The 16705-nt window shown below is 39.5% G+C and overlaps 1 protein-coding gene across 1 annotated transcript; it reads left to right on the top strand.

Annotated features, from left to right (window-relative positions):
• Positions 1-8106: 8106 nt before the first annotated feature.
• On the top strand, positions 8107-14488 carry f9b (coagulation factor IXb; the record flags this gene model as incomplete). Its single annotated transcript, XM_079237873.1, has 8 exons — positions 8107-8194; positions 8641-8810; positions 8902-8926; positions 9019-9132; positions 11673-11804; positions 12116-12552; positions 13274-13418; positions 13929-14488. 8 exons carry the CDS (start codon positions 8107-8109, stop codon positions 14486-14488), a joined length of 1671 nt encoding a protein of 556 aa, XP_079093999.1.
• Between the last annotated feature and the right edge of the window lie 2217 nt (positions 14489-16705).

A 16705-nucleotide genomic window follows, 5' to 3' on the forward strand; every position in this document is an offset into this window, starting at 1 on the left:
TCCAGGGTCGGGTCGCGGTGGCAGCAGGTTCAGCAGGCCGACCCAGGTTTCTCTCTCACCCGCAACACTTTCCAGCTCATTCTGGGGGACCCCGAGGCGTTCCAAGGCCAGCCAGGAGATATAATCCCTCCAGCGTGTCCTTGGTCTTCCCCGGGGCCTCCTACCAGTGTTTATATATACTCTTGCATAACAGGTCAGTTACTTTTTGGGGACTTTTTTTGACTCTACCAAATGAACCATCAGACCAAAGCACAGCCGGCCCTCTGCAAGAGCCCCCCGGAGGATTACTGTTCTCTGCTGAGACCAGCTGCTCTATTAGAACAAAAAGTGCCGCACACGGCCTGTTCCCATCAATAGAACCCACTCGTAATAAAATGCTCCTGGTTGGAAACATTAGAATCAATGCAATCAGACAGAGTTCTCACTGGCAACTCACCTGTAACGTGAACATGAATACATTTAGAGGGGTCAAGCCTATAGAGATGTTTAATTAAACTGCCTCTGAAATATGTTTTGCCGTTGGTGAAATATCCCTAATTATATTTTCCTATTACTTCTCCTGGAGCTAAGAAAACCCAAGAAATCCTCAGGTACATTAGTCATATTTTGCTCTGTGACTTGCCAGTTATAACTGCTCTGAACTGGTCCCAGGCCAGCTGTACACAAGGGAGACATTGACCTCATGAGTCATACACTGGCTGTAAAACAGCTGTGTGATTACACTACAAACTTATGTTAGAAAATAAAATTCCAAGCGTTTTAGAGCCTGTTTTATTTTTCAAATTCTTTGTCCCTCACCAGTTTACAGTCAATTCACAATAAAGACAATCCGATTATAGTACAATAGAAAAATTGGATAAGCATGGACAATACACAGTCTGGATAGGATTCTGCTCACTGGGGACAAGCTTTCCTACCAGATTGCGTTTCATGGTTTTAACCCACTTTGCGTGCCTCTTTGCGTTTACATGTGAGATGCTCAACATCAGCGGCCGCCTCCTCCACTGCTGAGCTACTGTTCACAGCACTGACCGATCTGATCGGTCCCAGCACGGAGTGATCTAATCATAATTGCTACCAAATGGGTGATGAACCTGTTCATCTTTTCTGCTGTAAAATCTAAAGTTTGCAAAGGTGATTCATACAATGCAGTTGCATAAGAAATGGAAAGAGCGATGCATGCCACCATCCCATTTAAATCCCCCCGGCCAATAAGTCACCACAAGGCAACTGTTGCCAAGAAGCTGCTGGCTCAAGGCCATGAGCTGGCTGTCAGTCACAGTGATTTGTTCGCATGCCACACCCTGTGTAACTCACAGTCTAATCAAACTGCCCTCAATACTCAGGATCAAGCTTGGAGTTTGGCTGTTTTTTGCTTCAGAGTATAAATTGCAGCAGCCACTGAGGAGTTAGAATAATAATGTCAGTCTCGTCTGCTGTATCTAAATGACTTTCAGCTGATTTCTCTACTCAAAAAAAATTAAAATTAAAAAGATTCAAATCTGGACACATTACTGTTTGTCTTCTGTCTTTGTGAGCTCCTCACAAAGACAGAAGACACAGTAATGTGTGTGTAAGCACTCAAGTTGCTCCAACTTTTTTTGTTTTTGTGAGGACATTTTGGCCCCTTGTCCTCACTTCCTAAAAAGCTGTTTTAATTATTAAGAGTTGGCTTAAGGAGTGGTTCTCAAACTGTGGAGCACGCCCCTCTAGTAGGGCGCGAAGGTATATTTTTATATAATTTGTATAATCCTTTATTAATCCCACAGTGGGGAAATTATTCTCTGTATTTTACCCATCCTTTGTAATTGAGGAGCAGTGTGCTGCTTGCTCAAGGACACTTCAACATGAAACTATAGAGAACAGTGATCGAACTGGCTACCTTGTGGTTTCAGGACGACCACTCTCCCCATGAACATGATAACTTTACATAGTACAAAAGTACAAAGTACACGGACATAAAACATCATTAATAACACATTGTGAAATACCTGTACTTTCGTGGAAATGTTTAAGTTACAGCTTTAACAGGTTACGCTGCACTGTAACAAAATAACTGTAGAATTTACAGTAATTAGCTGGCAGCAATTAGCAAGTAAGTAGCTGTAGTATATTTCACAGTATGCTTACTGTAAAATTAATCACAGTACCTGTTTGTAGTCATTTTTACAGTAATAATCCCAGTACTGTCATTGTTATTACAGTAGTTATTCAAAAACTCTACTTGTCATCACAGTAGCCGTGTACACAGTATACAGCAAATATAATATAATAATAATAATAATCAGGTCAAGGGGGAAATATATAAAGACAATTTGAACTGAAAAAAGTACAATTTCAAACAATAAAATGTCCATGACTGACTTTATTGCTACTGTATTGAACTGGAATCCTCTCCCTGGGCGGTCGTCTTCTCCATGAACTGGAGTCTTCTTCCTGAACTAGAGTCCTCTTCCCTGCAGTGGAAGGACAGAGAGATTCAATTGTATTTAATTTCAACCTAACATTAACAACTAAAGTTCTCTCTCTCTCTCTCTCTCTCTCTCTCTCTCTCTCTCTCTCTCAGAGCCACATTACAAGTCCATAAGGAGTGAGTATTTTATACTCAACAAAAGATTAGTCAACAAAAGTAGTCTTACTCCCAAAAGGCAAACATGAGCCTGGTTTAGTTTTTTTCTTTTCTCACTCATAAGAGAGCTTGACACCAGTGATGATAGGTTGTGATGGTCTAACACAGGGGTGTCAAACATCCGGTCCGCCAGGGGGTCCAGTCCAGCCCGCGGGATAATTGTTAAAATTGCAGAAAAAAAAGAAAAGAAAAAGCACCAGGCCTTGAACCACCAATCCTCAGATTGTTAGACAGGAATGCTAACCATTGAGCCACTCTAGAATTCTAAAGTTACATTCTAGAATTCCATTCTAGAATTCAATGGACTCTCCACTTGAGACTATCGACTCAAGGAACTCCTCGGGGACCGCCAAAATCTCATCAACACCCCGAATGAATACAGCCAGTTGAGCAATATCTCTAGTAATGTCAGTGCTCCAATCAATTCTAAAATGGAATTTTAGAATGGAATTTTAGAATTCTAGAATGGAATTTTAGAATCCTAGAATGGAGCACTGATATTACAGATGTTGCTAAACTGGCCGAATTCATTCGTGGTGTTGATGATTTTGGCGGTCCCCGAGGAGTTCCTTGAGTTGATACCCATGACAGACACCACTACAGCCAATAACATTGTTAGCGCTCTCGTTGAAGCGCTGGACCGGGTCGGAGTGGACTGGACCCATGCTGTCAGTGAGGCTACAGACGGTGCACTATCAATGATCGGGAGAAAAACAGGCGTTGTGATGAAATTCAGGGAGAAAGTAAAGCTGCAAATGGAGGATAACATTTTGGGACATTTCACTGTATTTTGCACCAGGAGGCATTGTGTTGCAAGTCGTTAAAAATGGATCATGTCGTGAAAGTGGCGTCACAAATGCGTCACAAAGCAAGGGAATCTGCAGAGGATCAGTGGGCTGATGTCTGAATTTTTGTTCTCTAGTGTATTGTAGAAATACCTTAAAATAGGGTTTATCATCCAAAAACCTTCACCAATGATTTAAACATAGATAAATATTGTCATTATGTATGCGTTATTATGCTGTGATTTTACTGGCCCCTTAACTAACATTAGTTTGACACCCCTGGTCTAACAGGTGGTTCATGCATTTTGACACAGGTATACTGATTCGAGCATTTTCAATAATTTCTTCTTTGTGTATTTAGCTGTGGGTTAGACACACAGGTAGCACTTCGTAATAAGTACACGGTGGTCGGGTGTATTAGGGATGGACGGGAGGAGGAGTACAGGGCAGTGGTGAGTGACTTTGTGGAGTGGGCCGGTGAGAATCACCTGCTTCAGAACGTGGCCAAGACCAGAAAGATGGTGGTGGACTTCAGGACGAAGGCGACGGCTCAGAGTCCTCTGAGTGTTCTTGGAGAGGACGTGGACATAGTGGAGGAGTACAGGTACCAGGGGGTTTCCATCGACAGCCGACTGAACTGGAAGGCCAACATCAACGCTGTCGACAAGAAGGGGATGAGTCAACTCTTTTTCCTGAGGAAGCTTCGATCCTTCAATGTGTGCAGAAGATGCTGGAGATGTTCTACCAGTCGGTTGTGACCAGCGCTCTGTACTTCTCCATTGTCTGCTTGGGGAGCAGCATTGGAGCCGGTGACACCAACAGACTTAACAAGCTAGTTAAGAAGGCCGGCTCCATCATCGGCTGCAAGCAGGAGTATCTGGAGCAGGTGGTGGAGAGGAGGACGCTGAAGAAACTTTTGTCCATATTGGACAACCCGGACCACCCTCTCTACCACCTGCTGCAGGGCCAGAGGAGCACTTTCTCCAAGAGATTCATCACGCTCCGCTGCAATAAGGACCGTTACAGGAGAACATTCCTGCCTACGGCAATACGACTTTACAACAAGTCACCTCTTGCTAGATCCTCTGTGGATTAATTCATCACTGTATACGTGTATGCTATTACAGTTCACATACGTACACTATCTATTGTTTACATTTAATTTGCTCAATTAATGAATACACTCTGCGGCTGTAAATATATTTCATCCCAGTTAGTTGTATTCTATTCTTTTGTGTGTATATATATATATATATATATATATATACATACATACATACATATATACATACACACGTTTATATTTTACTTTATTTGTATTTTATTTGTATATATCTTTCATCCCTGTTGCATCTTTATATATTTCATCTTTTTTCTTGTGTGTTTATTTGTATCTTCAAGTTGTGTGGCGCTACGATGACAAAAAATTTCCCCTTGGGGATTAATAAAGTATCTATCTATCTATCTATCTATTTAGCATTAGTAAAGCATGAATAAACACTGAATTCATCATTTAAAAAGTAAAGAATTTGAATTTGAATTAGAATTGAGTAGAAGTAAAGTAGCATAAAATGAAGCTACAATGCTTACATAAATTCACATACCTTTTACCTTTGCATAGTAAATTTACTTGAAGTATAATGCCAAAGCAAAAAGGTAACCGTCTATGTCACATATGCGTGAATTAAATTATTCCGACAAAACTGGAACCTCATTGTATACACAAACATTTTGCTCCTATCTTGTCAGTTGGTATACATAAACTTCCACACCCACAGATGGATACGAACCAAAACTCAAGAGTGATATACGAGCTGTCTTATAAACTGCAATAAAGCAGAAAGCTGCACTCATCATGTTACACTTCTCATTCCACTTCTCACAGACTGGCTCATAAACTGTGTGTGTTACAGTTTACAGCTGTCAAATAACTTACATAATGTATTTATTTTGTTGGCAGCATGAAAACTCTGTTTATGGAGCTGCACAGAAAAACATCTTTTTTAATTAAGCCAATGATACTAGAGTAACTCCTTCCACATGTACAGAACAAACCTGTGAAATAACTGAATACATTTAGTAAACATTCTTATCCATAACCTACTGCTTACACATTTCAAATTCTTACTTAACACCTAACCATTCCATAAAACTAATTAGTCAGCTCGCTAGCAAAAGGGCAAACATAGAAATGACAACTGCATGTTGGTACTGTATTTGCTCACGATCTAGACTGATCAAAATAACTGTGATAATGTAATAACATCACAGTTAAATGTTTGAATCTGCCCAGTTTAAAGCCAGGGCTGCACCCTTAGCATGTGACAAACTAACAAAAGGGTCTGCAGTAAAAAAAAATTAAAAAAGACATGGTCCAGAGTGTGAACACAAGAAACACGCAAATGCTAGATTTAAATATGCTATGCGCTTTATTAAAAGAACTGAACAGGCCATGAGGGCAAAATCCATGGTCAAAAAGTTTCAACAGAATAATGTCTATTTCTGGAAAGAAATTAAGGTTGCCAATATCCCTGCCATCCAATATTGATGGGGCAATTGGTTCGGACAGTATTGCAGATCTGTGGAGTAAACATTATAGGGATATTTTCAACAGTGTTAAAAGTGACAAATGTAATATTGGTGATGTTCCTAATGATGCTGGTGTGTGTATTAGACCTGATGAAGTGTTGTATGCCATTGAAAAATTCGCATAGAACAAAGCATGTGGCTTTGACCAAATAACAGCAGAACATCTGAGGCATGCTATAGCAAGTGAATTTCAGTGTTACTTGCTAGGTGTTTTTCTGAATTGTTAATGCATGGCGTACTTCCTGAATCTATGCTGACTGTTTTGTTAGTGCCAGTAATAACAAATAAAACTGGTAAAATATCCAGCATTGAAAATTACCGACCAATTGCTCTGGCCAGTGTACTTTCTAAAGTACTAGAACAGACAGACTTATGTATTTATGCACTGAAGGAAGTTGTTAGTAAATACAGGAGACATAACACCACAAGATGTATGTGTTTCCTGGATGCATCTAAAGCTTTTGATCGAATTAATCATTTTAAATTGTTTGTCAAATTGCAAGAGCGAGGGGACCCTCCATATCTGTTAAGGATTTTGCACTTTTGGTATTCACGTCAAACCATGCGAGCTAGATTGGGTAAGAGTGTATCCGCACCCTTCCTAGTAACCAATGGCGTCTGACAAATACTGTCACCTGCTCTTTTTAATCTATATGGATGACCTTTCTAAAAAGTTAAAAGATTGTATGGTCGGGAAAGTCCAAGGTCGGCAAGACAGGCATAAACGTGGTCAGAACAGGTAGGTAAGCAGTACAACGATATGCTGGAGCGTTTTGGCACTATGGACAAGACAATCTGGCAGAGGACATGTGCAAGTGAGGGGACCTAAATAGTGAGCTAATGAGGGAACGGGCTGCAGGTGAGATGGGCGTGAGGGCCAGGTGACGGTGATGAGGGGTAATCAGGTGTGAGTGGCAGGATCTGAAATGACAGGAGAGTGGTTAGAACTGACAGACAGGATGAAAACACTTAATATGATGGGGAATCTGTGACAAAGTCACTATAATGTCTACACTGTGGGTGAAAATGAATCTTATTCAGTATTAAAGTTAATCGGACTCACCGATTCTTGGCATTTTGCCAAAAGCCGATCTCCATGAGATCAGCTTTTCTGCTCTTACGTCTCTCAACAGAATACAGATCTAAGCTCAACATTGAGCATGACTTGAGAGTGGCCATATCAAGCCTGAAACCCTGTTTTAAAAAGATTTGTAGAGGAAAGAAGGCTCATTTGCAGCCACTAATAGTATCTAGTACCGTTTAAAATCTGGACACATTACTGTGTGTGTCTTGTAGGTCTGTCTTTGTGAGGAGCAACTTGAGTGCATTTTTCCTAAAAAGCTGTTTTGAGGATTAAGAGTTGGCTTTAGGGTAAAGAGAGCCTTTGTGTGTGCTGGTGCTTAGCAACTTTTACAATACGTTGGAATATGGGATAATTATGTCCCAATGGTAAACACTAAAGCACAGTGTAACAGGAGCACAAACTAGGGATTACTCAAAAAGTCAGCAAACTGACTCAATAATGTCATTTCACAACAGACCAAATAAGGCTGCAGCAAATCGTGTGTGTGTGTGTGTGTGTGTGTGTGTGTGTGTGTGTGTGTGTGTGTGTGTGTGTGTGTGTGTGTGTGTGTGTGCACAATTACCCCATTTGTCACGTACGCCATGCTGCGAAAGCTGCTTATCGGTGAAGACTCATCATTATGAAAAAAACATGATCAACAGATGGTAATGTCAACAATCACACAACAATGTCTAGAACTGCTCTTTTTCTCATTTCATTTCTTAATTTCAACCTAACACTGCTTTTTTATTTTAACTTTTTCTCTTTATACCTCTCTCTCTTCCTGGTATACACAGAGATTGAAAATCTCGACCCACCTTGTTTTGCCTGTCCTTACTCAACTCTCTCTCTCTCTCTCTCTCTCTCTCTCTCTCTCTCTCTCTCTCTCTCACACACACACACACAAATGTGAACAAACACACATACTGTGCGGCCTCCGAGATGAATAAATAGTGTGTTGTTGTACTTTGGAGTCGTGGATCTTTCTCTACGGCACTCAGTTCAGGCTTTGGGTCTACAATCAAAAGCAGTTGGACAAGATGGCTGGAGTTTGTTTACTGGCCTTTATAGCTGGCTTACTGCTGGAGACATATGGACGGCCCACTGAAATCAAAGTGGAAAACAAAGGTAAATGACAGCGGAGCAGGCAGCCAAAAGTCAGAATTGTTAGGAGGCGGCTGGAGGACAGGTGGTCATTTCTAAAAGCCTAATCTCTGACCCCAAGTCTTTAAGATTTTTTAGAGCCACATTACAAGTCCATAAGGAGTGAGTATTTGATACTCAACAACAGATTAGTGAACTAAAGTAGTCCTAGTACCAAAAAGCAAACGTGAGCCTGGTTTAGTTTTTTTCTTTTCTAAGAGAGCTTGACACCAGTGATGATAGGTTGTGATGGTCTGACAGGTGGTTCATGCATTTTGACAGAGATATACTGATTCAAGGCTTAGTTTTTTATATTTTATACGAAGGAGTTCTGTGTAACTCCAATTCAACTTTTTTTTTAAAGGGGTTCTGCTTGAGAAAAATGTCAGTGTTTTAAATAATTCCTTCTTTGTCTTCTGTTACCTTTTTAGAAGCTGTGTTTGTGTCTCAGCAGACAGCAGACACGGTGCTGCGCCGCCTGCGCAGGTACAACAGTGGCCATCTTGAAGAAATGCTGAAAGACAACCTGGAGCGGGAGTGTAAAGAAGAAACCTGCACGTTAGAGGAGGCCAGGGAGGTGTTTGAGGATGATGACAAAGCTGTGGGTTAGACACACACATATAATACAATCTCCCACTGTAAAGAACTCTCAGGTTTCTTATTAATGTCTGTGTTTTTAAATTTTACTTCAGCTGGCATTCTGGGCCATCAACATTGGTAAGATAAGTGAAAGAAAATTCTCACAGTTATTTTGAATTTGAAGCACACGGTCACCTTGGAACCTGTGTATGTTTTATACTTGTGTGTAGATGGTGACCAGTGTAAGCCACCCCCCTGCCATAATGGAGGTGTGTGTGAAGACGGACGCAGCACATATATCTGTTATTGCCAACCAAACTTCAGTGGCAAGAACTGTGAGATCGGTGAGTTCTTTCTTTTCACCGACAAATATATGTATAAAAAAATATGCGTGTACATACATAAATATATATACATATATATATATATGTATATATACACACATATACATATATATAAACATATATAGTAACAGTTTATAATAACTACACACTATTTAGCATTAGTAAAGCATGAGTAAACACTTAATTCATCATTTATAAAGCATTGTTCCAACATGAACACTCATAAGAAACTCACTAGTATGCAATTCATCAACAGTTATACATGTTTTATTCTTGATTAATAAGCTTGATTATTATGCGTTTCATGATTGGGTTTTCATACTTTATAAATGATGGATTCCCCATTTGTAAATTAAGTAATATATATTGCAAACCAATTATTAAGGACTTATAGATGATGCACTAATGGTTAACATGTGCTTTATACATGTATTTTAATACTGCAATTCATGATTAATGACTAACTAGTCGTTAGTTAAGTATTAGTCAAGTATTTTGTGTGACCTCATCTGAACATATTATTGATTATGAGTATCTAGCTATCACCTGGATTGTTCTCCTTACAACTGATGTGGCGTGTGCTGTCTCAGGACCTCTAGTGGGTGACGAGCTTGCTAGCTGGCTAGCAGTATTAAACAACGTTTATGAAGCACATGTTAACCATTAGTGCATCATCACAGTGATTCTTAGCCATAGGGCCACGGCCTCCCATTGGGCTGCGAGCGCCACCTAGGGGGCCGTCAAACCGTTCCGTGTTTCACCTGTGGGACGCGAGGGACGCATAGGTTATGAATTGAATTAAGTCACCAGAGACATTACTGTTATCCACGAGGCGCTCAGTAGGTCTGTGAGGCATTCCGGTACCATATCGGTAGTGCATGCTTGTCGCTTTTCGGCAGGCATCAACATTTATTGTTCACAGCTCTAGTTGAGGGCACACCGGACGGAGCTACTTATGTCTTAGGGTTAGAACTTCAGACACGTCTTTTTTTAAATGACACCGCCGAACTGCATGCTGGGACAGCTTGCACAGGAAGAGACAGTAGAGTCTCCTGTGCAACGTAGTTTCATGATAGTGGCCAGATATACCCAGCATGCAGTTCGGCGGTGTAATTCTTTTTACACCGTGGCTGAAATTCTAGCCCTGAGACCTAAGTAGCTCCGTCCGCTGCGCCCTCAGCCCTAACGCTAGCCTCATCAGCTAACGCAGCACTGAAGGCTTCACAGCTAAAGCGGTATCTAGAGACCAAACATCCAACGCTCGTGAGAAAGCTGGGGGGCGGGGGGTTTCAAGAGAAAGGACGATGTACTCCAGATGCAGAAAAGGTCTGTCATGCCAGCTGTCACAGATATGAAGAGCAACTTCTGGTTCTGAAAACATGAAGACTGCTGAAGCATATCATTCACATCATAAGGCTATGTTTTGATTTGCACTTTATTTAAATGTTATTTACTGTTTATTTAATTAGAAAATTATTATTTTGAATTGTGTGCACCCTTGTCTGCACACTAATAGTTGCCCAATAATTGTGAACACACAGATATTCTCCTAAGAAAGTAAAAACCTCACTTTTACTGTCTTAAATATTCAGGTTTGAGGTTTATTAAAATTGTGGATTAACCGAGACCGAGAGTTGTTAAATAATACAATGAATCCTAAAAAAAAATTACTTATATTACCACATTATGTATTTATGAAGTTTAAATTTTTTTCTCAGTTTTTTTTTAGAGTCCCCCTTGTTTTTGTAGAAAAATCAAATTATTTGTTATTTTTGTCTTAATACGCCTGACTTGAGCCTTTACATTTGTTATTGTATTAGCTTGATTTGTTCCATGACTTGTTGTCTGTGCAGGTTTACATACACATGATCAATACATGTCTTTGTGATGATCACATTGTAGCATGTCATTTATTTGACAAGGTTTTTGTTAAGGCTTGTTAAACTGCATGTAGATTTGATTTAGTCAAGCCAAGAGTGAGATCAATTAGTTAATAAACCAATACAGTGTTAATATTTGAATGGGCCCCGGGGCACTTTGTACTTGAAAAGTTGGGCACCGAGGTCAAAAAGGTTAAGAACCCCTGATCTATAATACCTTAATAATTGGTTTGCAATATATATTACTTAATTGGTTTGTAATATATATTACTTAATTTACAAATGGGGAATCCATCATTTATAAAGTATGAAAACCCAATCTTGAAACGCATAATAGTCAAGCTTATTAATCAAGAATAAAACATTTATAATATATATATTATAAATGTTTTATTCTAGATTAATAATAATCAAAAATATAACTAATAATATAATAATCTATATATAATAATATAATAAATAATATAAATATATATATATATATATCATCTTAGCATTAGCACCCACACACCGTGTGTGTGTGTGTGTGTGTGTGTGTATATATATATATATATATATATATATATATATATATATATATATATGCACACACACACATGTATACATACAGTCATATAGGGTGCTAAACGAGATTCCATTTGTTTTCATGCCTGTTTCCAGAGGTCAGCCAGCAGTGTTCGGTCAACAATGGGGGATGTTCCCAGTTCTGTGTGATGAAGGCAGAGATACCAGTGTGTCAATGTGCAGCTGGTTACAGTCTTGGGCCAGACAAGAAGAGATGTGAACCAACAGGTTAAAATCAAATCATAATTCATATATTTGTATGTATTTTTTTAAATATGTATTCAGTTGTGGAATAAGTGCTCAGAACTTTCATGACATAAAATTATGTAAAAGTAGCAATATGATGTTCCTAAAGTATACCTCATGAAATCCTGGTGTCAGTTGCTATACCATCTTTTTAAGCCAATGATACTGGAGCATCTGCTTCCACATGGACAGAACCAACCTGGGATTTCACTGACCTTAACCACAAAAATAGCTGCATATATTTAGTAAACATAATCATAGTCTTTTCATTTTGTCCTTTATTCCCCACTCAGAACAATTCAGCTGTGGCCATGTGAACAGATCCCCCTCGTCCGGTACCAAGTCCATGATCCCGCGGTCATCAAACACGACAGACAACTCTAAAAGAAAATACAATTCCAGCTCCACCCTGGAGGATGACTACCATGACGAGGATATTTCCCAGTTTTATGATGACTACGACATCCGTACAAATGATTCAGACTCGTCCAACATCTCTGTGGTCTTTGCAGTAAAAACACGATCAGTGAGATCAGATTCAAGCTTCTCTGTAAATCCAGCGGAGGTTGTCAGGAACAGCGGGGAGGCAACTAGTGTCCCTGAAACGGAGAAAAAGCAGCTGCCTTCCTGGGCTTTCTTCCCCACACTGCCCACCATCACAGCACAAGACAACAATGACCAGAGGATTGTGGGAGGCGATGGTGCAATTCCTGGAGAGATACCTTGGCAGGTACTGTAGTGTGGAGTGCAGAATAAAGAGATGGGGATGAGCTGAAGGCAAATTGGTGTTATTCACAAATGGATTCAGTTTCGCTTTCTTGTTTACAGGGGGGGGAGGGGGGATGCTTCATTTGAAAAGCATGGTCACTATAACAGTGCAGATGTGAACACTCTCCACTGCAACATTTCCAGGTTTTTGGGGCAAGAAATATAACAAAGACAGTGGACTTAGTAGAAGGTAAAATGGAACAAGTCAGAATAAAGAAAGCCACATGCATTTGTCTTCAATTGACCAGGTTTCATTGACATCTTTGTTTATTCTTTCACAAGATGTGACGTATTATGACCTCACCTGCAAATGGTGAACAATATTTTGTAATTGGTTGTTTTTTACTTCTTTGTTTTGGATTGTATGTTGCTTCTCCATCTAATCTTGAATAAATATATATTTTTGAAAGTCTGGAGATATTGAAGCAGAAAAGAAAAGAAGGAAGGAGAAGCATAGTGGGGGGAGAGATTGTATCTCACACAGCATTGTTAAACGTCAAACCTTTATAGTGAAGTAAAACTGCTGGATTGTCCCTTTTAAGAGGCACAGAGGTCAAAGTGGGAGCAGGGAGGTGAAAGATTAGACTGAAGATGAAGAACAGAACATGTAAATGGGAAAAGGAGAAAGTGTGTGCTGTGATGTTGCTCTGCCATATTGTACATATGAATGTGTTTGTGTGCAGGTGGCCCTGATGTCTCACTCAGTCATCCTTCAAAGAGCAGAGGCTTTCTGTGGAGGATCTCTGCTCAGTGAATTATGGGTCGCCACCGCTGCCCATTGTCTGAAGCAAACTGGTACTGCTAAACTGGTTTTCTTCGTCAGAGTGGGTAAGTAAAACAAATGTTACTTTCATATTGTATTCTATGATCCATAATCATAACAAACTAGTCTTAATCTTTACAAATTTGTTTTAGGACCATGTCGGTTATTTGCACGTTTTATTCCAATAAGAACACATTACTGCTGATTATTTCCCAAAGCATGACTTTTCTATCCTCCAAGCAGTCATTGGTTAAATGTCATGTATGAACAAATAATTCATACCTGACACTTGTTGGAGATAGATAATCTAACAGTCATCAATGTATTTTATCATTGTGTGGTAATACAGTGACCTCGTCGTTGTTGGGGCACTCAGTGGTGCTATGACGTCTGAGATTTAAGATCAGAAGAGAGCCATCACATTGCTTGGTGCAGAGAGTAATACTACTGAATATATATATATATATATATATATATATATATATATATATATATATATATATATATATATATATATATATATATATATATATATATATATATATATATATATATATATTAATCTGTGCTTCTAGGTGAACATGATGTGAACCAGGATGAGGGTCCAGAGCGAGACCATGAGGTGGCAGAGCAGCTTACACACCCCATGTATGATGCGACAATTTCTCTGTATAACCATGATATTGCACTATTGAAGCTTGCCAGTCCAGTGGAACTGTCCGACCAACGGCGTCCCATCTGTCTGGGTCCCAGAGACTTTACAGAGACCATATTGAGGGACGCCAGCAGCTCTCTGGTGAGCGGCTGGGGAAGGCTGAACTTCGGAGGCATACAGTCTCCCACGCTTAAGAAGCTGGAGGTGCCCTACGTGGACCGCACCGAATGTAAACAGAGCAGCAAGGAAAAGATCACACGCTATATGTTCTGTTCTGGCTCCCGAAATGAACGGAAGGATGCATGCCAGGGGGACAGTGGGGGGCCGCATGCCACTAAATACAGAGACACTTGGTTCCTAACAGGTATCATCAGCTGGGGGGAGGAATGTGCTGTGGACGGGAAGTATGGCGTCTACACTCGAGTATCCCGTTACCACAAGTGGATCAGTAAGACAACAGGGATCCAAATAGACAACTGACAAATGTAAAGGAATAAGAGAGCTGCCAGCCAACAAAACATACAGAGGAAGTGAAATATGTTCTTCTATTGAATCATGTAATTTTAGATTCTTACAATAAAAGGTAATCAAATGAGTATTTTTTTTTTCTTTAAATATTGCAAACTAATACATTTGAGCTCTTCATAAAATGTTTGATTTGCAACTAAATGCCATCATGATATGCCAATGTAGAATTGTATTTCATGTTTCTGAATTGAAAACAAGTGTTTTCAGTTCTTCGGTCAAATTAAACCTCTACTCAGGTTGAACGTGGATCCAAACTGATAGAGATACATTACGTCACAAATCTCCTTTAAAAAAGACTGATAAAGATGTTATCTGTCCCACGCCAACAGGGTCAACGAAGCTAAAAGGAGACTCATGAAAATATAACCAAAGGAGTCTATCCAGCCCCACACAGTCCTGAGCATAGGTCTAATCAGCCAGGTTAACTGAAAACACCTGTGTGGGTCTTCAAAGGCCTGGCCTGCTCGCCATGCAGGTGTTTTCACTCACTTGCTGATTAGACCTCTGTTCAATCGTTGGGCAGAGATATGCTGACAATTCACCCCCCAACTCCACTAAGCTGCATTCAGATCTGAATGACCAAGGCAAGATGTACATGAATAGATCAATGTCACCCTCCTTGTTAAATTGGTACATTGGTCCTCACATCTTTACGGTTTAAAGTTCATTAGGCCTTTTTGACAAGAAACATTTTTACAATTATATTTATTTATGTTTTATATTATTAATTACACTGGTGTTACCTGCTATGTTTTGTCAAAATCGCTGCTGTGAAAAGGGCAGATTTAGCAGGAGGTAAGATCAGTTAAAACACTGAAATAAATTGGCAGTGAATTTTGGTGTGACCATGTCATATGGATCATAAACGTGAGCGCTGTCCTGCCTCAATAGATGCAACAAAATTAACAGCAGAGTAAAGGAGATGACAATCAGGCACAGTCTGTACACGCCAACATAGTCCTGAAGGTCTAATCAGGCAAGATGAGTGAAAACACCTGTGGGAGCGTTCCCTTTATGAGGCTCTGTCAGTAGGCCTTCACTATGTTATGTCAGGAAGAAATCACAGCAGTCGGGTTGAATCAAATCAAATAATCCTGTGTTTATATTTAGGAAAATAGGCATTATAATACAAGCTTTCAGATGATTCAAAATATCAAAAAAGTGCAAAATGAGCAAAAGCAGCAATCACCAGTTAAAGGTACTGTGGAAAAGACGTAGCCTGACCATGAACACATCTGAAGTTACACTTTAGCCTGTGTTGGGTGGATATCAAATAAATTAAACATGATCTTACTCATTATTGAGTTTCATTGGTCACAGCTTATTTAGACAGTCCGGCACTCACAATCAAGTGACTATAATGTCCCCACTGTGGGTGAAAATGGATGTTATTCAGTTTTAAGTGAATTTTAATCTTGATAATCCAGGGATGCAGTAAATACTGCAGGTCACTTGACAGATGAGTGCCAACATCTGACTGTCCAAAAAAGGTTTACCATTTAGACTACTGCTGTCCAAAGTTGTGTTCAACATCAAATTCTTTTTTGATTTTTACCATTTACATATTCATAGTTAACAGAATAGCTGTCTGTAACTTAAGTATAAAATAGTCTCCCGTGAACGTTTTTTTTCTTTCATTAAATTAAATACTTCAACTGGCAATTATAATTCTACACTAATTTATTTATTGTTACTACCTAACACTGAGCATAATTCCCATGTTGGCGTAAACTATCAGTACAGATAGAAATAAAGCATCAGGCACGTGATTTGTCCATGCAGAGCAGCGAACAACAGAAACATAAAGCGCGTCTCATCTCAGCTGCAGCAGAGGAGGATAATATTTATTTGATGCAAAATTATCACCAATCTAAAATCACCAAATTTAAAGGAAAAATATTGGCTAAAATTATTAATAGCAGCAAAAGTAAAAAAAAAAAAGGCTAAGCAATCACATTTTCACCTACACATCCCTCACCAAAACCATTAAGTGGCAAAACAAACCCACGATGGCTGATATGAATGGGGAGACCTTGACTGACTATTGCTGAATATTCTTTTCTTCCCTTGTATTTTTTCGGTCCTGTACATTCACCAAGAGGATGCTAAATGTCTGAGGCGGAGTAACCTTTGTAATTTGTGACATGCATAGTGACGTAGCTGGTTGCT

The sequence above is a fragment of the Taurulus bubalis genome, assembly GCF_910589615.1.
Source record: "Taurulus bubalis genome assembly, chromosome: 2".
Classification (NCBI taxonomy): Eukaryota; Metazoa; Chordata; class Actinopteri; order Perciformes; family Cottidae; genus Taurulus; species Taurulus bubalis.